General features: G+C 30.8%; 8 protein-coding genes across 9 annotated transcripts; 3 read left to right on the top strand and 5 right to left on the bottom strand.

Annotated features, from left to right (window-relative positions):
- Window positions 1-9: 9 nt before the first annotated feature.
- Window positions 10-2,044, bottom strand: LOC116774824 (dual specificity mitogen-activated protein kinase kinase 6). The gene is made up of 3 exons (XM_032667600.2): window positions 1,711-2,044; window positions 1,212-1,377; window positions 10-1,071 (listed from the first exon to the last, which is right to left on the bottom strand). Exons 1-3 carry the CDS (start codon window positions 1,782-1,784, stop codon window positions 295-297), a joined length of 1,017 nt encoding a protein of 338 aa, XP_032523491.1. The 5' UTR covers window positions 1,785-2,044; the 3' UTR covers window positions 10-294.
- Window positions 2,045-2,376: 332 nt separating this feature from the next.
- Window positions 2,377-5,414, bottom strand: LOC133318844 (DNA excision repair protein ERCC-6-like). Its single transcript, XM_061521186.1, has one exon. It carries the CDS (start codon window positions 5,201-5,203, stop codon window positions 2,399-2,401), a length of 2,805 nt encoding a protein of 934 aa, XP_061377170.1. The 5' UTR covers window positions 5,204-5,414; the 3' UTR covers window positions 2,377-2,398.
- Window positions 5,415-5,975: 561 nt separating this feature from the next.
- LOC133318845 (protein penguin-like) lies at window positions 5,976-9,439 on the top strand. The gene is made up of 8 exons (XM_061521187.1): window positions 5,976-6,555; window positions 6,659-7,064; window positions 7,209-7,336; window positions 7,412-7,577; window positions 8,162-8,338; window positions 8,592-8,823; window positions 8,904-9,100; window positions 9,242-9,439. The coding sequence occupies exons 1-8, from the start codon at window positions 6,113-6,115 to the stop codon at window positions 9,407-9,409; spliced, it is 1,917 nt and encodes a 638-aa protein (XP_061377171.1). The 5' UTR covers window positions 5,976-6,112; the 3' UTR covers window positions 9,410-9,439.
- LOC133318846 (uncharacterized) lies at window positions 9,423-11,219 on the bottom strand. The gene is made up of 6 exons (XM_061521188.1): window positions 10,946-11,219; window positions 10,779-10,879; window positions 10,555-10,702; window positions 9,932-10,049; window positions 9,778-9,864; window positions 9,423-9,575 (listed from the first exon to the last, which is right to left on the bottom strand). Exons 1-6 carry the CDS (start codon window positions 11,022-11,024, stop codon window positions 9,476-9,478), a joined length of 633 nt encoding a protein of 210 aa, XP_061377172.1. The 5' UTR covers window positions 11,025-11,219; the 3' UTR covers window positions 9,423-9,475.
- A 499-nt stretch (window positions 11,220-11,718) lies between these two features.
- Window positions 11,719-13,821, top strand: LOC133318705 (ribosome biogenesis regulatory protein homolog). 2 transcript variants are annotated; one of them, XM_061521220.1, is made up of 6 exons: window positions 11,719-11,956; window positions 12,035-12,313; window positions 12,585-12,804; window positions 12,893-13,155; window positions 13,272-13,441; window positions 13,803-13,821. In XM_061521220.1, the coding sequence occupies exons 1-5, from the start codon at window positions 11,808-11,810 to the stop codon at window positions 13,420-13,422; spliced, it is 1,062 nt and encodes a 353-aa protein (XP_061377204.1). In that variant the 5' UTR covers window positions 11,719-11,807; the 3' UTR covers window positions 13,423-13,441; window positions 13,803-13,821. The 2 variants fall into 2 exon arrangements, with proteins under 2 accessions (XP_061377204.1, XP_061377203.1); XM_061521219.1 differs by lacking the exon at window positions 13,803-13,821 and having other exon boundaries at window positions 13,272-13,477.
- Window positions 13,683-17,183, bottom strand: LOC116775845 (DNA fragmentation factor subunit beta). The gene is made up of 4 exons (XM_032668840.2): window positions 16,524-17,183; window positions 16,212-16,347; window positions 15,832-16,020; window positions 13,683-15,742 (listed from the first exon to the last, which is right to left on the bottom strand). Exons 1-4 carry the CDS (start codon window positions 16,626-16,628, stop codon window positions 15,108-15,110), a joined length of 1,065 nt encoding a protein of 354 aa, XP_032524731.1. The 5' UTR covers window positions 16,629-17,183; the 3' UTR covers window positions 13,683-15,107.
- A 375-nt stretch (window positions 17,184-17,558) lies between these two features.
- Window positions 17,559-18,489, top strand: LOC116775052 (INO80 complex subunit C). The gene is made up of 2 exons (XM_032667849.2): window positions 17,559-17,857; window positions 18,164-18,489. Exons 1-2 carry the CDS (start codon window positions 17,710-17,712, stop codon window positions 18,361-18,363), a joined length of 348 nt encoding a protein of 115 aa, XP_032523740.1. The 5' UTR covers window positions 17,559-17,709; the 3' UTR covers window positions 18,364-18,489.
- LOC116775042 (U3 small nucleolar RNA-interacting protein 2) lies at window positions 18,470-20,030 on the bottom strand. The gene has a single exon (XM_032667837.2). It carries the CDS (start codon window positions 19,946-19,948, stop codon window positions 18,599-18,601), a length of 1,350 nt encoding a protein of 449 aa, XP_032523728.2. The 5' UTR covers window positions 19,949-20,030; the 3' UTR covers window positions 18,470-18,598.
- Window positions 20,031-20,759: the final 729 nt, after the last annotated feature.

Below are 20,759 nucleotides of genomic sequence, written 5' to 3'. Positions count from 1 at the left end.
TGCCGCGGGTCTAAACAAATATTTTATTTGGACTAATTTTACTTGTGATGTATATAACATTTCTGTGACAGCACACAGCTGTCATCTCGGGTAAGGCCAAAGTTTTAGACACGGATATACTATAGTAAGGTTAGGTAATATGCTTATCCCATTAATTGACGGCTGGTCCATCATCTAACCTCTATAAAAGACTTGTTAATAAACATTAAGATTATGATCTCTCGATAAATCGACACTATTGTTAGTTTCTAAACACTTGTACTTATAGGTATGTAAGTAGGTATACACCGTTTACTAGGAATCGTCGGGTATATCAAGTATCTCCTTGACAAAGGAAGCCACGTCTGTTTCTTTCTCGCTGTGTTCCTGGCAGAATTGATGTGAAAGCAGTGCGTCATAATTCGGTCTCTGCCTGTAATCCTTTTTGAGGCATTGGGTGATTATGTCCTCAAACTCGGGTGAGAACTGTCCTATAGGAAGACTTGGTGGATCATCCTCTACGACTTGCTTGAGCTGTTCAAATGGTGTTCCCCAGGTGTTGTAAGGAAACTTTCCTGTAGCAAGTTCGATCATGGATATTCCAAGGGACCATACGTCACTTCTGATGTCATATTGTCCAGGATTACCGCTTGGATCAATCCTTTCGGGTGCCATGTAAGGCTTACAGCCAGCATCTATGGTCTTAGCTACTGAATCTACTAAATATCCTGAAATCCCAAAATCACACATTTTGACCTCCCCTTTCCTATTTATCAATATATTTGAAGGTTTCACATCTCTGTGTATAACCCTCAGCTTTGAATAGAGGTAATGCAGTGCACTCACAACCGAAAATGCAATTTTCCCAAGAATATTCTCTGTTATTGTTTTATTGTTCTTGTATACCTTTGTATAGAACTTATCAAGGCTCATATCCATAACCTCCATACAGATCCAAACATCCCCCTCTCTGAACATGGCACCATAAAAATGTACAGTGTAAGGACATGCACTGGCCCTCATGGACACATCGAGATCCATTAACAAACGCTTCAACTCTAATGATTGGCTATTGAATGAAGCTGTGATCCTCTGTAATAATAAAATATATATATGTTTGAAAAAATCACAGCATTGGTTTGGATATAAACAGGTATATTTTCTTAGATTTATCTAGTAATTTATATGCCATGACATCAATGTGAAGGACAAATATGATAAATGTTCTATACCTTGACTGCCATGATGGTGTTACTGGGTTTGTGGTGCATCTTCTCCACAATGCCATAAGCTCCTCGGCCAAGATCACATAATTTTACCAGATCGTCAGCATGAACAGTAAAGGTCTTGTCATCAACTGTGATGGTGGTCTGTTTATCCAAATTCCTTGGAGGTGTTCTGGAAGAAATGAAAATTAGGTTATTAATAAACACAATATAACCTCACAAAAAAAGCATACAATTTCTAACTTCAAAAGATTATCTTATACCTTGTTATAACATCATCTTTAAACACTATAATTAATACGATTTAACACGAGAATTCCAATAAATCTTATTCCGGTTTTTTTTTTTCGTAACATAACTTTTATATAATTTATAACTATTTACTAATTGTAGGAAGTGTATAAAATGCTATTATTATATTGATAATTAGTAGCCTCGCAGAAATATATTGAAAAGGAACAACACATTAATGAAAATAATTTCAGAACTAAAGCATCAAACTTACACAGTGACTTGTTCTTCTTGTGGCTTAAAACTGAATGCGGGAGGTGGTGGTTTTTTAATTCTTCTGTTAGACATATTTATTACAGTATGGCCAAAAAATTAAAAGGAATTTTAGTTGTAATCCAAATTAGAATCCAGCTTCAACTCCCATAGAAAGGTGACGCGGGTAACCTATTTAGTGTATATCATATCGCACACAATTTTGATTTTTTATTTTGTAAGCGAATTATAAATATCTTATTGTATGCAATAACTCTAACATAACTTCCCAAAATTAAAGAAAATATATAATCTCTTTTACAATACTCGTAAATGACAGTTAATAAATAATGTTGTCATTTGTATGATTTTATATTTTTATTTTGGTAATATCTGGCAAAGCTAAAGTTAACGATGTTGCCTTTTAAACAAGCTGAGAACGTACCACAATCTCAATGAATATAATGTAGAGACTATTTTATAGGAAACAGATTTATGATACTTAAATTTTAATAAAAAAACGGACTCGACTTAAAATAGGTATAACGTACAATTTTATCTTTCAGAATTTTTACCAAGAGTCTCTTATTAAGGAAAATAAATAATAAAATTATTTAATAATAAAACTTGCAAAATCTAATTAATTAATAATTGGTTTTCATAAATCATACAAAATAAAAAGTCATAATAGAAAAATAAAAAAATGTTTATTAAGAAGAAAATTTTATAGCCCTAACGGCTTTTTTGGCAGCTTTGATAGCATCTTCTTTAATTCTGTGTCTTTTTTCCTTTTCAGCCAAACCAACAACTCCATCATGATGTAACGCATTTTTAACAGCAGACTTCGCAAACAGTTTACTTAAAACATAATCGTCATCACCGAGCTTGACGTCTTTTTTAGATTTCTCAATTTTCGCTTTTTTAATTGCAACTAAATTATCAATTTTTCTATTTGGGGATGAATGACGTTTTTTACTTTCCTTTTTTGTCTGTAGATCATTTTCTATCGAAATTGAATCTAATGGTGGATTTTCAGCAACTGCATTTTCTTCTACTGTCTCCTTTTCATCACTTTTTCCTTGAATTTCAATTGCTGAACTTAAGGCTTCTTTTATTAAATTATTTTCATAATCCTTCTTCGTATGTTGATAAACTATATCTGATTCAGAGAGAGCATGTTCAAATGGCACATTTGTGATTTCATTATTAACGATATTTATTTCCGGTTCGTCTTCTTTTGGTGGAGGATTTAACATTAAATCTCTTTTTTCTTTATATGCCTGTCTTGGATCCTTTGGTGCTGATGATCCTACTTCTGCATACTTTTTGATTTGTTTACTTATCTCTCTAGCTCGTCTTTTCATGGCTTCTATTTTTTTCTTAGAATAAGACATACCTTTACTCAAATCACTTTTGTCGTTTTTTTTACCATTGATATTTACTTTAGTATGCTTAAAAAGGGCAGTAGTTTCAGTATCTCCATCACAATTTAAATTCTCCAAGCTAAATAAACTTTGCAAATTACTAGTTGTTAATACATTTTTTTGATTGGGATCTATTAATATTTTATTACTTAAGAAATTCTTAAATATCTGTCTTTGATATATTTTTTCTTCTATTGTTCCGGCTGACAACAATCGGTAAACTGTGACATTTCTCTCCTGGCCAATTCTCCAGGCTCTTTCTTTGGCCTGGTTATCTGTTGCTGGGTTCCAATCAGGGTCATATATTATAACTCTATCAGCTCCTGTTAAATTAACGCCGAGACCACCAACTCTTGTGGTAGCTAAAAATACCAAATATTCAGGATTTTCATTATATGTTTTAATCAAATTCTGCCTCACACCCACATTAACACTACCATCCATTCTTAAATACTTAAAGCTGTGGTTTTGCAAATGTTGTTCTAAAATGCAAAGCATTGCCCTTGATTGAGTAAAAATTAAAGCCCTGTGTCCCTGCTTGAGCCATATTTTTAACAAGGAATGTACCACTGACATTTTACCAGATCTTTTCCAATTACCGAAAGATTTTTCATTAATATCATCAGTCTCCTCATAAGCTTCATAGAGATATATGTCAGGATGGTTACATATTTTTCTAAGAGTTGATAATGCAACAAGTATCCTAGCTCTCATCGGTTCTCCATGTTTACTGTCCTTGTCTAATATGCTTCGGATGGTACTGCTCATAAGATAGCCCATGTACAAATCCTTTTGCTCCTGAGTAAGTGAACAAAATAATACTTGCTCATTTTTTTCTGGTAATTGAATGTGATCCTGAACTTCAGTTTTTGTTCTCCGCAACATATATGGAGTTATAAGATTCTTAAGAGCCTTTGCAATTTCTAATGCAGTAGCTTCTTGGAATTCACTAGCATTAGCATATCCCCCTTGGGTAATAGGAACAGCAAAATGCTCCATGAAAGCAGTGTGACTGCCTAATAGGCCAGGCCTCATAAAATCAAATAATGACCATAATTCTTGTAAACTATTCTGCATGGGGGAACCTGTAATTAGAAGTTTATGAGATGTTTCAAACCTCTTCACCATTTTACTGACTTGGGTGTCTGGATTTCTTATTTTATGACCCTCATCCAAAATTATGTAATGCCATTTTCTTGATAAAAGATCTTTTATGTATTTCACAATGCCAGCGTATGTAACTAGCAAAATGCCATGTGAGGAGTGCATGTCACGGATAAGCTTATGGTGACTTCCCGCATGTGATCCTGAGTGATGAAGAACTGCAACTCTTATTTGTGGAAACCAGTAATGAAAGTGCGATACCCACTGATATATAACTGTGGCAGGGGACAGAATTATACAAGGACCAAGACCTCCCCAAGACCCACTGTCAGTCATAGAAAGCCCAGCTAAGAATGCTATTACTTGGACAGTTTTCCCTAAACCCATTTCATCTCCAAGTAATCCTCCACTTTCAACCTGGTGTAACTCCCAGAGCCATTTAACACCAGTTCTTTGATATTTATACAACTGCTTCCATATATAGTTTGGCACACATAATCCGTTCTGTAATTGGTGGTTCTCTTCAGTGTCCTTATTTCCTTCTAAAACGTATTGTATATCAGCAGAGCTATATGTAACATTGTAGTCGCCTTCTTTAGCTGCTTTCAAGTTTTTTTTCCAGCTCTCAATTCTCTCATTGTAAAATTTTTTCTCACCATCATCAATAATTTTATTACTAATTTTTTGTTTCTGTGAAGTTGACGGCATTTCTATTATGTGATCGTATTCATCCTCTTTACATGGTGGTAAATATTCTTCATCATCAGTAAGGTCCGATTGACAGGGTTGTTTTGATAATACTTTATTTATAGATTTGTCTTCCTCTTTTAAGTTTTTACATATTCTTTCTTGTTTCTTGGCAATTTTATTGGCAGCTTTTAGACTTTTTTCAGATATTGAATCTACATTGGTATTCTTGGTTTCAAGCCTTTGTTTAGCTAAAGCTAATTGTGTTTCTAAATATTTATTAATCATAACATCAACCATTATAAAATTATAAAAATTATTGTGAAATATTTCAGATATATAAAATTCTGTATATCATCGCATCAAAAGCTAATTTAAAACAAATTTTAAAGTTAAAAAATCAGTGCTAACAAATAGTTTTATCACAAAACGCTGTAATGTTTGTAATATTATAATTACAAACTTGGATAAAGTGTTTTCTCCACTCTAGAACCAGTTTTTTGACAACCCAAACATTTTGAAAAAAAAAACATTACTAATATCAATCCCCTTGTTTTAAAGTAATATTAGTAATTATTAAATATTTAAATCCTTTAGCTCTTTATAGGAAATAATAATTTGTTTACGTGTATTTTAAGTAATATTGTATAGTTTTAGAAATGTTATTGTGTGGTATATTTTGAATATATATATTTAAAAACATCTTAATAATTTTATATTTCAATTTTTGATCTTACTACAAATATACTATAGCTATAAATAGATAATTTGAATAAATATCCTAATTTGCCATGAGTAAACATTACCTTGAGAGAGAAAAAAATTTTGGAACGTGAGATACCCTGAATAGTATGGTGTATTGATGGGAATTTTTTTTTATAGATTCTTTGATAGGAACTTTTCAAAATGCACAAAATAGTCAAAAAAAGTTGGGGCATAACAAATAACAAAGTATGTGTTTTATATCGTACAAATAAATATAATGATTGCAGTGTGAGTGAATCCATAGCATATAAAAAAATTATACAAAGATATTTGGCTGACGTTAAACGTCAACGTCCAATAAAAAAGTGACATTTAACATTAAGTTAAGCATTATAGGAGTACAACTCACGTGTTTGTGGGTTATGTTTTTGTATTGTTGATTGAGCTGATTTTATTTGAAATAATAAGCTTATATCAACGGAAGTAAGTTTTAAAACTAAGACTATGCAGAAATTAAAAAGAAAAAACGGCGATGACAATACTTCACCTTTGAAAAAGAAGAAAGTTCAGTTTAGCGAACCCACAAAAGATGGAAAAGGTAAAAATAACGAAAATAATAAACCCTTTAAGAAAGGGGATTTAAAAAATAAGGAAATAAATAAACCGTTTAAGAAAGGGGATTTAAAAAATAACGAAAATAATAAACCGTTTAAGAAAGGGGATTTAAAAAATGGAAAGAAGTTTTCTAAACCAGGATTTAAAGGTAAAGCTGGTTGTACAAAAAATACAAAGCTATCTTCAAAAGACGGCAAAGATGAAAAACCAAAATGGTCAGAAATGAAAAAAGAGAAAAAGAATTTACGATTAGAGCGACGTAAAGCTAAATCAACTGCAGAAATATTTGAAATTTCTAATAAAGCTAAATTATTAGCCGCACAAATTCAAAGGTAAAAATAATATTATTTTATCAGGATTATAATGTATTTTCTTAAAACTCTTTTATATATTTTTTTTTGTATATATTATAACAGTTAGATCGTTTGATTTCAGAAAAGTGATAAAGCCTGATTTCAGAAGTAGTGCATGTAAAGAATTACATGCTCTCATCAAAGGCCAATATAAAGCTATTGCACTGACCCATGATCTTAGCAGAGTTATACAAGTTTTACTCAAGCATAGCTCAGATGAAATTAAACATGAGATAACAGAAGAACTGATGGACATCATGGCAACAATGATGCAATCAAAATATGCTCATCACTCGGTGAAGCGCATCCTCAAGTATGGCACCGATGCAATAAGACACCAAGTAATTAAGAAACTATTGGGCAATATTGTGTCTTTAGCTTCACATTCTATAAGTGCACCGGTACTAGATTATGCATACGGTGAATTTGCATCCAAAAAGGAAAAGATGCACATGCAACAGGAGTTCTATGGTGAAATGTATAAAAACGTAAGTATTCACTACAACTATTGTTTTAATTTGGATAATGAAATCTATTTTTAATATATTACTACAAAACTGTACCATTTGGATTTGTTCAAAGCATCTAATTATCTAATTTAGCTGGATATATTTTTTTAACATATCTTACAGACAAAAGATGATAGAGTGAAGACACTGAGTGACACTTACAAAGACAGCCCTGAAATGAAAGCTGCTATTTTGCAGTCATGTAAAGCGAACATACAACGCATTTTGGACAAAAATTTACATGACAGCGAGTATGAATCACTAGTTTTGATAAATTTTGTAATCTTGTAATTTTTAGCAACATTATATAACCATTTTAATTACAGATTACTGCATTCTGTGTTGTATGACTACATAAGAGAGTGTAGTAAGGAGGATCAAACGGAACTTATATCAAGTCTGAGTCCATTGATTGTACCTCTCAGTAACTCCCTGCCTGGAGTGAATGTGGCCAGCTTATGTGTCTGGCAAGGGACAAACAAAGATAAAAAGGCAAGTAGACACATCAAAATCTAACATCCATAGAAATTAATAATTAATTTAAGTTGATTGTGTTTGTGTTATAACAAAACTATTTCGTGGATTTCAATACAATTTTTAATGTCTATATATTACACACTTGGCATTTACTTTAAATATTATAAAATTGTTAAGTAACAACCGTTTTTCTGACGACTGTGCTCGGCGACGTCTATTCTCTTGCTAGTTTAAAATTATTTAAATGAAACTAATATTTTTCGGAAATACTACGCGTGCTTTATTTTTGTAAAAAAAACTACATACTCCCGATGTTTCGGTTACTTCGGCAACCGTGATCACGGGCAGACGAGATGTGATGGATCTCATTAGTTTAAATATAAGGAGATCTAAGACGTTCGCGAATATTCGTTTAAATAAAACAAATATTGTCGGATTTTCATCATGTCAGCTTCGGCATTGAAACTATTAGTTTTATTTAAAATATTCATATATAAATTATAAAGAAAAATTATGAAGTGAAACCAAAAATTATTCCTATAAAAGCATACCTAAAACAATTACAATACGTGATATAAATATTGATTTTCACTTTTCAGACTATATTGAAAGTAGTTAAGGAACATGTGGTGCCGCTCAGTAAACACAAAACAGGCTATAGACTCCTTATAGTGATATTCGATTCCGTCGATGACACAGTGTTAGTTAAAAAGGCAATCGTCTCAACCCTCGTCAGCAACCTGAAGGACATCGCAAGGGACCATTGGGGAAAGATGGTGAGTTTTGCTTAATTTTTATATTATTACAATTAAATATTGGGGCATAGTGAATATATATATATATATATATAGTTTTTATGGAACAGGCATAGAAATTGACATCAAATATTCTTCTTTTATAACAAAATACCTCGTAATAATTAAATAATAACATTTTAGGTTAGATTTTAAGTATTTCTCTTTCAAACTTATTTTGAAAACATAGAAAAGTCCCTTAGACAATGATAATTTTTTTAAATTTATTTTATAGACATTACACTGGCTTGTAAAGCCTAAAGATTCGGCAGCATTCCACCCAACCTTTATAAAGTTCTTGGAGGAAGGACTTAAAACTGGAACTTCAAAGAAGGACACTGAAATTCGGGTTTCGGAGTTAAGAGAGCTGATTCTCCCCGCCATAAAGAGTGATATCGAAAATGATCCTGAATTCTGGCTGAAGGATAAAGCAACTTTACTGTTAACAATAGCTGTTTTATCTATTGGTAAAAACTTATTTATTTTATAAAATAATATTTCAGGACAGTAAATATTTAGGTATAATTACTTACAAAATTTTTAATAGATCACTCTAAAAAGGCATTGGAAGAACTCGCCAAAGTTATCTGTAAAGTAGATTGGACTATAACAAACAATGACAATAGCATACTAGCGATAGAAGACGCCGGGATGCACATGTGTTTGAAAAAACTAGCAGCTTTGGACAAAGATGCCGAAGAGTCACTCGGAAACGTTATTTGTGATAACATCGAGGATGAAACTGTTAGTACAGGACAACTTTTTTTAATATATACAATGTTGTAAAGGTTTTATTAATTAACATTTTTTTTATATATATAGTTTCTATTTTTATTTTTGATGGTTGTAAAAAAATTATTAATTAAAAACATATTTTCTTTCCAGTTGAAAATGTGGTTGGCTACAAATCGTGGATGTTTTTTCATTGTAAAACTCATAGAAAATAATGGAGAAAGTACATCAAAAAAATGGATAAAAAAATTAAAACCTCATTCGAAATTACTGAAAGCGCAGTCCTCTGAAGGAGCCAAAATCCTTTTACAGAGTTTGTAAACAATAATAAACATTTTTCAAAAATACCAATATTTATTTATCTATTATCCTACATTACTTTAATACTTATTTGTAAATCCACATCTTATCTAAAGGTTCATTGCTAACATTTTTTACAACCTCAAGGGTCTTCTGTAAGAGTTCTTCTTGTATAATGTCCATGGGCCTAAAATTTAAGACAAGTTTTAAATATAATTTGCCATTTTTTTTATTTTAAATGTTTTTATATTAACCCAAAGCTAAGTCTAATAAGGTGTGATCCTTATTTTCAACAGACTTCTAAAAAGGAAGAGGTTATCAATTCATTTACATTCCTTTTTATTTTTGTTACCTCATAACTTTCAACTGGGTAAAGCAAATATAAATACCTATTAGCATCCAAGATGTCCCATTTTTCATCTTTTAATTGCATATACACATCCAAGACTTTTTTTTGAAAATTCTTAACCTCATACCTTAAACCATAAATACATTTGATTAGGATTTCAAGTAAAATATTAAATTGTATAAGGTGACAGTTACCTTTCATTTCCAAAGCCGTTTCTTTGCATAGCTGTTTCCAATGGCATATTTAAAAAAAATACTTTGTCTGGTTTTGGTAAGCCGACATCAGAATTTTTACACCAATTTATATCTAATCCTATGAAATAAGAATGTAAATTAAATGTAATATTGCAACACAATATTTATTCTATATATACTAGTAAACAATTCCTCACATCTGTTTTTTCATATCAGTTTTTTTTTAAATTAATATATATATATAATGAGGCAAAACTGCTCAGCATTACATGGATTCACCATGTGGGTGCCAGGTCCATCGTGTTATAGGGAGAGTAGCTTTAACAGTGCCTGGGACTTGCGATCCAGGTGTAGATTTAAGGGGCCCCTATTTATCACGAGTTCAACGCTCACCTCCACTGTCCAAGCTCCTCTCTCTACCTAACCAAATTTGAAATGAACCTACTAGGGCTGCCTTTGACGCACATTCCAAGAATGAACTGATGTTAGCTCTTGGCAAGGCAAGTCTTTTAGCAGGTTGTCGAGAGATTTGGCTTTTATACCTCTCGCTCCTACTTTTACCTCGTACAAATTCACAATTCGCGAAAATAAAAATATGTCCGGTCTGGGACTGGTATATATACCTTTGGCTCCCGAAAAGGCTACACCAGAATAACAATATCTGTCTATGATAAGTGTGGTTCCTGTTTCCAATTGTTTTATTATTTCACCACATTTCTCCCAGCGGTTGGCGGAAAACAACAAATGAATCGTTTCATCGGACATTTCAGTCTGTAATTACATTTTTGCTTTAATAACACTCAAATAATATATTTGTTTATAACTGCTTATAAGTAGGTGTAAATACCTTTCTGGTCAAATAGTGATTAATAACTTTCCCTATTTCAGAGGTTCGGTCAGGAAAATTGGAGTACATAGCTGCTACATCCTTATTTTTTAAACCTTCAACTAGAATACACAGTATAATTTATACAAGAACATCATTTTCTGCATCCCTTCAGTAGACTAACATACCAAGATTTCTGCATTGTGTCGTTTTACCAGTCCTATCAACTCCTTCAATAACAATTAGTGCTCCACGCTTAAACACCATTTTAAAAAAAGCAAGGGAATTAGTGCTGAACACTTATTTGTACAAAAATGTGATAATAACACACTTGCAAATACAGCACTTGCTCTTAATAAAAATGAGAGATGGTTGTAATTCTTCTATTTATCATCTAGTAACAATTTTACTGTAAATTGCAAATAATCATGCAATAGTAACAAAAATTCCACGTCGGTTACTAATAAGACTTTCCGTTATTGTTAATTATTACTTATCTAGTATTTGAATTTATATAAAAATAAATGTTATTGCACAGACATGATAAAATATTTATCTATACTTATGACCTGCAAAAATTCGAAAGTTGGTAATTCATCTTATTAAATAATTATATAAATATTCATATTAAGGCATAAAACTTTTTAAATCTCTTAATAAATCTTAAATACTTATTATTAAAAGGAAACTTAGATGCAAAGTGAAAATAGTATTAATTAACTCTTAATATAATGCTTCTTATTTAAAGGTAATGGATAGAAAAATAAATTGTTTATTATAATACTGAAATAAAAAAAAAAATTCTTACGAGCAATTTCTTTTCTCTTTATGTTGTTATAGTCCTTTATTGAGTGAATTAATTTTAAAACTAAATATTTTACGTATATACTATTGAATATGAAATGTACAGTGTTTACATTTGTCTAAATTCTTAACATGACTTTTGTCAGAAATAATATGACAGATTTCAATCAGTCGTCTTGTTGAAAGCGTGTTATAATTGTTTGAGGTTATGTTATTCCTTATGTCGCATTGAAAATATACCACAACATGGATATAGTAAATGAAATTCTTGAAAAGGAACAAAAAAAGGCTGAGAAATACAAACCTATTACAGTCGAAAAGCACTTGGATGTTGAATATGATCTTGGGACTTTACTCGTTTATGATACCAATGATCTAGATTCAAAACTTTTGAAGTAAGTTTTTTTAGATTGAGATTATTGATTTTCATAACATTTCCTTCATAATTATTAATGCAATTTCTGAAACTTTAGTGCGAACAGTGACAGAGATGAATATTTGCAATCTTTGTCCCGTGACAATACACAGTTATTACTCAACAAAATTTGGGAGTTGCCCACTGAACGGATAGACGAAGCTATTGTAGTCAGACTACCACAGCCCACAACAGTTTTGCCTCGATCCAAACCTGTGCCCAAACCAAAACCGCTCACAAAATGGCAAGAGTTTGCAAAAGCCAAGGGTATTACAAAACAAAAGAAAGATAAATTGAAATGGGATGAACAATTGCAGAAATGGGTTCCTTTATATGGGTAAGAACAATAGCAAAATTTTGAGTTGGTATACATTTTATGATATTAAATTATTATTTTTTTTTTATCTTAGCTGTATGTGTCAAAAATGAGTTATATTATATGTATATGTAACAACTCTTACATTAAAATATTTATTAAGGAGACCTGCTATTGAGTTTTTAGGCTCTTCTCAATAAAATGACTTCCCAATAACTTATTTCTTGATTGTACTATATCCATAGTTGAAAGCTTTTTTAAAATTAAATTATATTATATAATAACAAAACAGGTTCAGGAAAGCTGCAGCTGAAAAAGAAAAAGATTGGCTTATTGAAGTTCCTCAACACATGGATCCAATGACGGACATGTATGAGAAAAAAGCTGGTGAGAAATCGGAGAAAGTAGCTAAAAATGAATTGCAGAGGTTAAAGAATATAGCTAGATCTAGAAAAGTGAAAATTCCTAGAGTCGGTTTGCCTGTCACATCTGACAAAGCTTCAGCAACACAGGTATTGTGGCTATTTGATATAATCTTTTAATTAATGAATTATTCTATATATTCATTCATATACATATCATTTATTCGTCTGCTTACAGTTATCTACAGCTGCGGTTGTAGCAAAAGCTTCCACTGCATCACTCGGTAAATTCCAAGATAAGCTGCCTAAAGAACAGGAAGCGAGGGGGAAGGGAGTGCATGAGTTGATTCCTGGCAAGGAGAGGAAACGTAAAGCTCCAGTGCCCACACCGCAAGCTGAAAAACAAAATAATTTGAACCTCATAGATAAAATACTGAGCAAGAGACCTAAAATTGATATGGAGAAAGCAGTCTCGCATCATATTCATAAAGAACAAACACAGTTAGTATCCAGACAATAACGCTTAAGGGAACTGTATAATGGATAAATTATGAAATATTTAATTAATTGTTAAATAAATATACTTTAAGATTAAAATTTAATTTAATACTCATCAGGAGATCAGAGGAGAAAAAGAACATGAAACCAGCCAAGGGTAAACGTAAAGTAAAAGGTGGCAATGCAACAAACTTCTCAGCAAAGAAACCGAAAGCGGGTAAAGGACAACGCAACATGAATAAAAAGACACCCGGCCGTAAAAGAAGATAGTTGTTACCTTAAGTGCTTTGTAAGTGAATAAATGTTCATTAAAGTGAAAACTAAAGCTTACTCGTTATTTCGAAGCATATGGAAAATAGTTAATTTTCATACAACCATACATCTATCCACATAGCATACATACAATGTTCAATTTCCTCTTTTATATCTGTATAATAATCAAATAAACAGTAAAATATTTAAACAGTATAGTCATTTAATTAAAAAAAAAAATACTGGCTACAATGTAGAAAAGCAAAAAAAAAAATCAATTTCTTTAAATACATTTTTATTTATATTAAACTAACATGGAGAAGGTAATATAACATTAATACTGTATACAGTTAATTTTTCTAACAATAATAATCATGTTAAGCGAATAATCTTCACAGATTTGGATGGAAGCAAAGCAAGGAATTTCAACTTTATAAGTAAGATCATTTGCAATTTTCATATAAATAATTTTATGCCCTACTCTATGTTCAACATATTATTTTATTAACATCTGATAATTATATGAGTAATATTATTGGTGACTGTTATTCATAACTAAACTAATATTGCTTGCACTACCTATATCAATAAACATTAATTATTTTTTTATCTACATTCTAAAACGGTGAATATTATTTTTTATCTATATATTTTTATTTCATGCTACACATTAACATCATAAAGCTACTTTGGAAGTGTCTACATTTTATTACATAAATTTCCGTCGCTAATTCATCAAAATATAAATATAGATTTGTAAATAGTGTTACAATAGTTGAATACCTGCAAATATTATTGTTTCATCAATATTTAAAATACAGTACTTCATTTACTTAAACATAAATTATCATTGTGTATACAAACTCATTGATATAATAAAAAATTAAAAAAAAAAATGTCCAATAAAATTTACTTACAATTAGTTGGAGGTTAAAAATTACTTTTAACATAGTTTTCTTTATAAATTAAGAATTGAAATTTTTCTTAAATCCTCATACAATATTGCCATTTATATATTTCTTTAAGTTTTTTTAAATATTATTTTGGATTTATGTTTAAACTTAATATTTCATTGAATAAAATTTCTTAGAAGAACTATAATAAAATACATAACAAAATTATTTGGAAAATTTCAACAAATATAAATTATGGAACTATAAATAATTTGATATTAACATGTTAATATTGTTAACAGAATAAAATTAACAAAAACACAAGATTCCCCTCAATGACTACGACCCTGCATAGTTAAATTCATTGTCACAAAAATATATCATTTTGTAACGGAATCTACATAAACTGTACATAAAATTTATATAAAAAATAATGTTATAAGTCATAACAGTAACTTTGAGATCAATATCTAAGATGGTTCCTAATTCCTAAGGGTACAGGATATCAAGTAGGGAATATAAAAGTCCATAATTTAATTAACAATATCAGGTTTCTACATATAATAAAATTTAATTTATCCTTATATATAATATACATGTCAGTATATTCTCAAATAAACATTGTCATATATATATCCTGATATGATGTTTTGGAATAGCAAAATCTTGTAAATGGTCACTGTTCAAAAGCATTCTGATTCGAACATAAATAATTATATCACATTACTAAGGGTAAGAGTAAGATTATCAAAAAATATAAGAGTAAGGATAGAGAAGTGGCAACTCAGTCTGAAATTGATTAAAATACACTTAAACTCTATAATTACCAAAACATTTTTGGCATAAAATATAAGCACTTGATTCAGCACTGTGTTTGCCTTTATCATGACAAACTATATGAACTAATTTTAGATTATCGCTAGTGAATATTTGTAAATAGTATCGGTCAATTTCTATGTGACCTTTACCCGAACTTACGTTGCACATCACGCATTTTACATTTGCATGAATAATATTCCTGATCGCCTCTTGTATATTCGGTATGATGGACCGAGACAACTCAATCTTGTGATCTAAATTCCAAGTTTGGAATATAATCCTTTCTTCGCGGCTTCTATAAGGATTGATCACATGTTCACCTTCGTAAATACATTTCTTATTATTCCATAGCCCTCCACATTCAAAGAGACCATTTTCGTTGCACAATCGTACACCTTCACTACCTTTCCTATTAAAGTAATCCCCATTATACTTACTATTTTCAAGTCTTCTACGCAATTCCAATAGGAACAGGTCTATGAGTTTCTTGCTTTGTCCGTTTTTCGTGTGTATATACAGTTGCGAAGACTGTAATGCTGTTTTAGTTTTGTAATAATAACCCCTCATGCGTTCCTTGGCTCTTTTTGACATTGACTGTTCCTTTGTTTTCTCACTTGAATCAAGACCTGGGATAATATTATAAGGTTTATAAATGACATTATAATTTTTTTATTATATTTCAATACACAATTTCCTTTTATCGTTTCTCACCAACCTTCAAACCAGTCTGGATCCTGTGTCCTCTCACTTATCATAGCCCTAGAATCGTTAGCTGCTGAAATATATCTTTCAAGTACTTTAAATTTTTCTTTAAGATTGACATTTAGAAATTCCTTAGCAGCCTTCCCTGTGTTAAGGTAATCCTTTTTGACAGAAGAAATCATATTGTAGAAGTAGTCAAAGTCTGAAATATAACTATCATTTGAATATATCCTTTCACCAATGAGCTTAAATTTAATTTTACATCTTTTTATAGCAAACAATCTATGGAATAGTTCAGTGTATATTAATGTAAATATAAAACAAAAAAAGGCGCGAAAATCAAACTTTAAAATATCGGCTCTGAAATTAACTTAGTTGGGTGTATAAACAAACCAGTAACCATTGTTTCATTTTCCTGTAACAGAATAAATAATGTTTGTGGTGCTAAGGTTCTGAGATAGTCCTCGTCGTCTACCTGAGTCCCGTCCTCAGCCACATACAGACGGCACTCTGCGCAGCTGACATTGAACTGGAAACCAACAGTGCAAATGGGTCACGGTTAAAGAATTAGGTCAAGGGAAGTAACCTTGGCCCAATTATCAAATACTGTACAAACTTAAAAATTGAAACGACTCATATAATTTAATAATATCGTACATCAAATTGATTGTAAGGAATGTTGAATATGAATAGAAATCAACTTACCCCTAACTTTTTACAGGACTTCTCAATAAGTTCCTCTAGGTTCTCAGCAGCGACACCAATTTTTTTCTCCCTTTTAACATCGGTCACCTTATATCCTTTTTTCATTTCTTTAATTTTAATTCAAACCCAACAATGACAAAACACTTCAAAACAAAGAAATAAATAAGATGATAGGTAGTACACCATCGGCGCCAACAGCTTGTATGAAATATGAATCAAATAAACCGAAATAGGGATGGTGATTAGCGACATCTATCGATAATCGTAACGTATTGAAATATCGATACTTTTAATATTTACCGATGTTGCTCAAATCAGATACAATGATAATTGGTAAACCACAAATTGCCCGATCCTATATCAATAAAGTTACCTGCTGTTCCTTTGCAGCAAACGTGATCACGTTATCAGTATGTAGTTTTTAAATTAACAAAATAGGCATAGTAATCCGAAAAATATTAATTTCATTTAAATAAATACTTCCGAACGCCTTAGATCTCATTAACTAATTAACTAGATTACCATTTAGTTAAAAAAGATATACTTGTAATCTCTTGTAACCATTCAAACTTTGTATTTTCTCAAGCTTACAATTCATGATTTCCTCTCTCACTAAATTGTAGTTTTAATAATTATCGATATCAACATCGGTATCGATATTTTCAAATGTCAGTCACTCAAAACGAAATTGGAACTTCAACTCTAGAACTGTCACAATGTATACTTCAGCATTTGTATTTATGTTAATTAATTGTTAAAGAACATCTCTATGACAATAAAATGTTATATTTAGAGAAACATAAAATTCTCTTTTAATTTTGAAATACAGATTTAATAGTCTAAGTTTTTAAAGGTTATGTTAGTCAACTTTACCGTTTTTAATTAATGTATTATAATTTAAATAATTGCAACAATTTTTTTTCAATAACTTTTTTAAAAGTATAATTTCTAAAACAAATTCATATTTATCACAGTCATAAATAAAATCAAGAGGTAGGTTATTTTAAATTATCCGTCAAAGTCATATTTATAAATATTTGTCAACCAATATGATACTAGATTATTAGTGTTTACTATATTAAATATTTGACTAATTGAAATGAAATAAGTATTTATTATAACCATTCATTATAAATTATTCTCTTAATGATTTTTTCTCATATGCTTCGCAAAAAAACAACTAGAAATGAGCAGTGAATTAGAAAAAACACATCGCTTTAAAGTAGAAAATAAATTTATCGTAAAAAGTGGTTGCAAAAAACGCATGTGGAGATCGCTAAAGCAAATATTAACTACCGAACGAACACTACCTTGGCCTGAAGAAGCTGTTTTGTGTAAGTTGAATATGCAAATTTATAATAAGTTTAATTTCTAACGTATTAAACAACTCTTATATAATATTGAGTTCAGATTTTCAATCCACAAATACAGACTGGCTTTACAGCTTAACCTATCTACACACTCTAGTGGAGGTTAGCAGGTGCCATTCCTTCGAATTTTTCTCCCGTTGTAACTTTCTATCACTGACAAGATATGTAAAAATTTTAGCTATTCTTTAAATTAACTTAATGAAGCTGGCTTGGTAATTGCTAAGTTAAATAATTTAAATGTTGTTTTATCTAATAATGTTTCTTTTGCAGACTATTCAATTAATGCTCCACCCACTTTTAAACCCACAAAGAAATATTCTGATATATCTGGTCTTCCAGCACCCTATATAGACAGACATTCCAAACTTTTCTATAGCAATGCCGAAGAGTTTGCTACAGTCAGGAGTTTACCCATGGATATAACAGCTGGCTACCTTCAACTTCGAGGAGCGAGTACAATAGTCGGTTGATATACATATACCTATAAGGGAATATAATTACTTAAAACATAAGTACACAAACATTTTATTACTGATAATTATTTTTTTAAACTTTGTAGTATAATAAAAAGGTAAATAATAATTATTTTTTATTAATTCAGATGTTTTTTTTTTAGTACATATTCATTCCAATACCTATCACTCCCACCAAGGTCAATAGTAAAGAAAGATTTTGTTGTAAAAATATAATTGATTTATTTAAAAATCATGACTTCAATAAAAAGTTAACAATGACTAAACCATTCTTTGCACTGCCATCTTTAAACCATCTGCCAATCTTGTGTTCCTGTCCGACAGCAACATATAACTGGGTGCCATCACTAGTAAATTGCATAGAATTAATGAAACCACTTATACTTAAACTAAATAGAGGCACAATATTTCTATATGAATTACTAACTTTCCACAATCTAACATTATTGTCATAGGAGCCAGATGCAAATACGTCAGAATTCAGAAGTGTGGCTAAGCTGACAATCCAACGAGGTACATTATTCTCTTGACCATGTGCTTCTGGTACAGTACATAAGGGCTTTTTCTTTAAAGCACTCCATAAACAAAGTGATCCATTATCACTGCCGGACACAAAATGTTCCTCATCTAATAGTTTAACAACATCAAGACTACCTTCTGGCCCATTAAAAATGAGTTGCGATTCTTCAACAATTTTCCATATACGTACAGATGTATCTCTTCCCCCCGATGTTATTGCCCTTTCTCTAGTTAACGCATCAATTGATGTAATTGGAGACTGATGTCCAAATAGTGTTTCAACATAGGCCATTTCATCTAAAGACCACACTTTAACAGATCTGTCCTTACTAGCCGAGTATAACGTATGTGTGCTCTTTCTGAAAACAAGTCCTATAACAGAGTCCTTGTGACCTTTGAATGTATGAATATGTTTTAATGTCTGTGGATCCCAGATTTGTATATCAGGTGATGAGTCCGATGTTGCTAGAAATTTAGAGTCTGATGTTAAAGCTGCTGATAAAATACTACCTTTAAGAAAATTGGAATGTGTTTTAAATGTCAGTGTACCAAGTTTTCTTTTCTCTTTTATTCCCCATTTAATAATACTTCCGCTTTTGCAACCCGTGATAGCGAACTGGGCATCATTACTGATACAGACACACGTCAGGGAAAGGCGATGTTCTTTCGCACGGATAATTCTTATATCGTCTTCAGTGGGACAGATATAATTATCAGCTACTTCTATTCGTAGTTTACCTTTCTGTTCTAAATAGTCTTTCAGTAATCGCTTGTCAACAGCAGTGTCCAATTCTTTAAGCTCTGCACGCTTAGCTTCTTCTTTTTCTATTTCTTCAAGGTATGTTTTGGCTATCCGCAGTTTCTTCTGTTCAGCTGTTTCGTGATCACTTTCTGAATCTTCTACATCAGAAAATTTCTTTAGATCTAAATCGCTATCCGAAGATTCGCCACCATTTTCTAGGTTAGGATCATTTGGTTTTTTTATTCTTTTCTTTGTGATTTTTTCTCCTTTTCTTTTATGTAATTTTCTGGATTTCCCTTTTAAAAAGAAAGAAGTTGACATATTCGCTCAGATCAGTCGTAAATAATTTAATTTAAAAAATTTAAATAGAATCGGTTCTGTTACAGGAGCACGTTGATTTGGCACTGACAATTGACAATCCTCATATGACAATTGACACATTTGTCAAAAATTTCAAACAACACAATATACTGGGCACGTCTTTGCATGGATGAAAGCCACATTTAAAACAACCAACCAAACAAAAAACATGCACTCATAACGTATGAGAGTCTTATTTAAAGAATTTAACTGAAATTTCTCCAGTCATAATTTATTATTTCTTTTTACTACTGGGTAAAATATTTTCATTGAGAAGATACTGAGACCCATTATTTAAATTTTACAATTATTTTTTTGTCAATTGGATTTAGATAATTTCTTTCTTGTGTTTTTATTCAATACTTCGTTCTTCAATTATGTTTACCTTTACTTATTCCTATAATCTAAATGTTTTTGTAGTTCTAGTTATAGCCGATATAAATGTCATTAATTTACTTGGTAAAAATATAACTAAACTGTAAGATTGGCCTCTGTTTCACCCAAAATCCAAATTATTGTTCTTTATTCTGTTGGTTGTTGTTCACAAGGTATTTTATTTATCGAGTTTTGTTTTGTCTTCTAAATAATCTGGACTTAATGTAACATTTTAGGAAAACCAGGGTTTTTAAAGCCTTTATTCATAGAACTAAAAATCCTACTTGACCTTTTTAACGTTTTCATAGGTGATTGTATAACTTTAAGTGCCTTAAAAATTTCGGCTTTATATGTGTTATTAACAAAGAAATCTAAACCGAATTTGTTAAATATGTTT

Source organism: Danaus plexippus, chromosome 8, assembly GCF_018135715.1.
Source record: "Danaus plexippus chromosome 8, MEX_DaPlex, whole genome shotgun sequence".
Lineage (NCBI taxonomy): Eukaryota > Metazoa > Arthropoda > Insecta > Lepidoptera > Nymphalidae > Danaus > Danaus plexippus.
The sequence above is the reverse complement of the archived record's forward strand: the minus strand, read 5'-3'. Positions and strand labels throughout refer to the sequence as shown.